The following is a 2,815-nucleotide window of genomic DNA, read 5'->3' on the forward strand; positions in this document are numbered from 1 at the left end:
GTATGAGTACACTGTAGCTGTACAGATGGTTGTAAGCCTTCATGTGGTTGGGAATTGAATTTACGGACCTCTGCTCGCTCCAGTCAACTCCCGCTCACTCCGACCCAAAGATTTACTTATTATATGTAAGTAACTGTTGTTGTCTTCAGATGCACCAGCAGGGGGCGTCGGATCTCATTACGGGTGGTTGTGAGCCATCATGTGTTTGCTGGGATTTGAACTCAGGACCTTCGGAAGAGCAGTCACTCCCTGAGCCATCTCACCAGCCCTTCAGTGAACTTTTACTAATAAATCAAATCTTTGAGCTACAGTATACTCACATATATAAAATGAATAAATAAGTCTTAAAAAAAAAAAAAACCGCCGGGCGTGGTGGCGCACGCCTTTAATCCCAGCACTCGGGAGGCAGAGGCAGGCGGATTTCTGAGTTCGAGGCCAGCCTGGTCTACAAAGTGAGTGCCAGGACAGCCAGGACTACACAGAGAAACCCTGTCTCGAAAAACCGAAAAAAAAAAAAAAGGGTCCTAATGTTCTGGAATAGACATCTGACAAAAGAGACTTGTGACCCAAGTCAAGGCTGGGGAAGAGAGGCTTCCCAGGCCGGCGAACAGTGGTGACTCGGGGTTACCTGAACGAGGACGCCTCGGGGAACCAAGAGCTACCCAATGCTCAGAGATCAGCTCAAGCACCAGGCACAGAGAGTCAAGGGCACAGCTTGAAATCCAGACCTTTAATCTGCAGCTAGAGTGCCCGCCCTTCTAGCCCTGGCTCCTCCCACGTTACCATGCCCACCTGTGCCACCTCCCAGTCCTCACCCCACTCCATCATCCCACTGGCTAAGACCCAGCATCTTCCCAGGTCCCAGCATCAGCGGGGCTGTCCCAGCTTCCCTGGGTGTTCTCACTGCTCTCTCTCAGGCTTCTAAGTGGGAGCAGGTGGGGGTGCCGTGAGCGCCCCCGCCGCCGCCGCCCCCAGCATGAGCATGGCCAGAGCCTTGGGTCCAGTGGTGTGGATCTTCTCGTGCCGGTGCAGGTTGGAGCGGCGGCTGAAGCTCTTGCCGCAAAGTGGGCAGGAGTAGGGCCTCACGCCACGGTGGGTGCGTTGGTGGGCAGTGAGGTGCGAGCTGTGGCTGAAGCTCTTGCCACAGTCGAGGCAGTGGTAGGGCTTCTCGCCCGTGTGCGTGCGATTATGTGCAATTAGATTGGAGCGCTGGCTGAAGCACTTGCCGCACTCCGGGCACGGGTAGGGCTTGACACCGGTGTGGGTGCGCTGGTGGGTGACCAAGGCTGAGCTCTGGGTGAAGCACTTGCTGCAGATAGGGCACTTGTGGGGCTTGGCGCCGGTGTGAGTGCCCTGGTGTGTGACTAGGTCCGAGCGGCGGGTGAAGCGCTTGGCACAGCGGTCGCACACGTAGGGCTTCTCACCAGTGTGGATGCGCTGGTGCTGGATCAGCGTGGAGTGGTGGCTGAAGCTCTTCCAACACGAGGGGCAGGTATAGGGCTTCTCGCCCGTGTGGATGATCTGGTGCTGGATGAGGTGTGAGCTGCGGCCGAAGCGCTTGCCACAGTCCGTGCAGGTATAAGGCTTCTCGCCCGTATGCGTGCGCCGGTGTGTCACCAGGTGCGAGTGCCAACTGAAGCCCTTGCCGCACTGCTCGCACTTGTATGTCTTCTTGCCCGTGTCACCGTCGGGTACCAGACCCTCTTCGCTACTTTTCAGGGCCTCCTCCCCCTCACTAGGTTTCTCTGGGCCGCTGTCCTCTGGGGTCTTGAGAGGACGTGATTCAGATGGGGCTGGCTTTAGCTGACCAGCTTTCCCAGTGTCTCTGGTCAGCTTTGTACCTGGGCCACTAGCCACATGCTGACCAAACTTTGGGTCTTCCCCCGGGGTCCACCTGGCCCTAGTCCTTATCGATTTTGTGTCCTCTAGGGTTGCATCGGCCAAGGCTGGAACCACCTTCCCCACTTCCACGGCTCCTGTAAAAAGGTAGGCTGCTAGCTGACGATACACTTCTGGAGAGCCCACAGAATGAGAGGGCAGAGCTAAAAACACAAACAAGCAAGCAAACAAACCCAGGAGCTAGATTCTGGGAGACAGGAACAGGCAAGGGGAAACTAGGGGATCCCTCAAGGCAATAGCCACCCTCTAGCAGTAGAGGGGCCTGGGGACCCTTGCATGCATCCACAAGGAGATCCCCAAACCTTAGCTTTGGCTAAGGCCCTCACCTGAACCAAGACCTCTCCTCTCCTCAGCTCCTGTGATCCTGCTTGCCGCCTGGCCCTTCCCCTGAATTTGGGGGACCCAGAAAGGTCTGCTGAAGGGAAACCCTGTCCAGAAAGAGAGGCTGAGCTTCTGGGGCTGCCCGGCAGTACGATAATTCCCCGAGCCAACTCCACCCATTACGGTCCATCTCTGCCCCTACTCAACTCTCTAAGGCAAAAGGGGGAAACCCTTAGCCCTAGAGAGCTAACGCAGAAACAAGCCAGCACCCTGGAGGCTGGGAGGTTACTGAGCCCAAACCCTGCATAGACTACACAGTGAGACTCTCTCAATAGATTAGGAGGCAAAATTTTTAAAATTCCATAATTGTGACATAATTGTGGCATAATTGTGGAATTTCATTTAGGAGTTTAAGGTCATCCAAAGCTATAAAATGAGTTCAAGACTAGCCTGGGCTACATGAGACCCTGTTCTAAAAAAAAAAAAAAAAAAAAAAAAAAAGGTAAATATGTGAGAGGCCCCAAGTCCTGTCTCTAGTACCACATAAAAGTAAAGTCAACAGCTGGGTGTGGTGGCACACGTCTTTAATCCCAGC

The 2,815-nt window shown here is 54.6% G+C and overlaps 1 protein-coding gene across 3 annotated transcripts in view; it reads right to left on the reverse strand.

Moving 5' to 3' along the window:
* Positions 1–512: 512 nt before the first annotated feature.
* Znf205 (zinc finger protein 205) overlaps positions 513–2,815 on the reverse strand; it is a 22,505-nt gene continuing 20,202 nt past the window's right edge. For 2 of the 3 annotated variants that reach the window (XM_021186071.2, XM_029470893.1), the window contains exons 6-7: positions 2,226–2,327; positions 513–1,976 (exon numbers count right to left, since the gene is read on the reverse strand). In XM_021186071.2, coding sequence (XP_021041730.1) covers positions 922–1,976; positions 2,226–2,327 — 1,157 coding nt within the window. In that variant the 3' untranslated portion in view covers positions 513–921. The remainder of the gene's footprint in view (positions 1,977–2,225; positions 2,328–2,815) is intronic. The other variant, XM_029470894.1, reaches the window with a different exon arrangement.

The sequence above is a fragment of the Mus caroli genome, chromosome 17 (genome assembly GCF_900094665.2).
Source record: "Mus caroli chromosome 17, CAROLI_EIJ_v1.1, whole genome shotgun sequence".
NCBI lineage: Eukaryota > Metazoa > Chordata > Mammalia > Rodentia > Muridae > Mus > Mus caroli.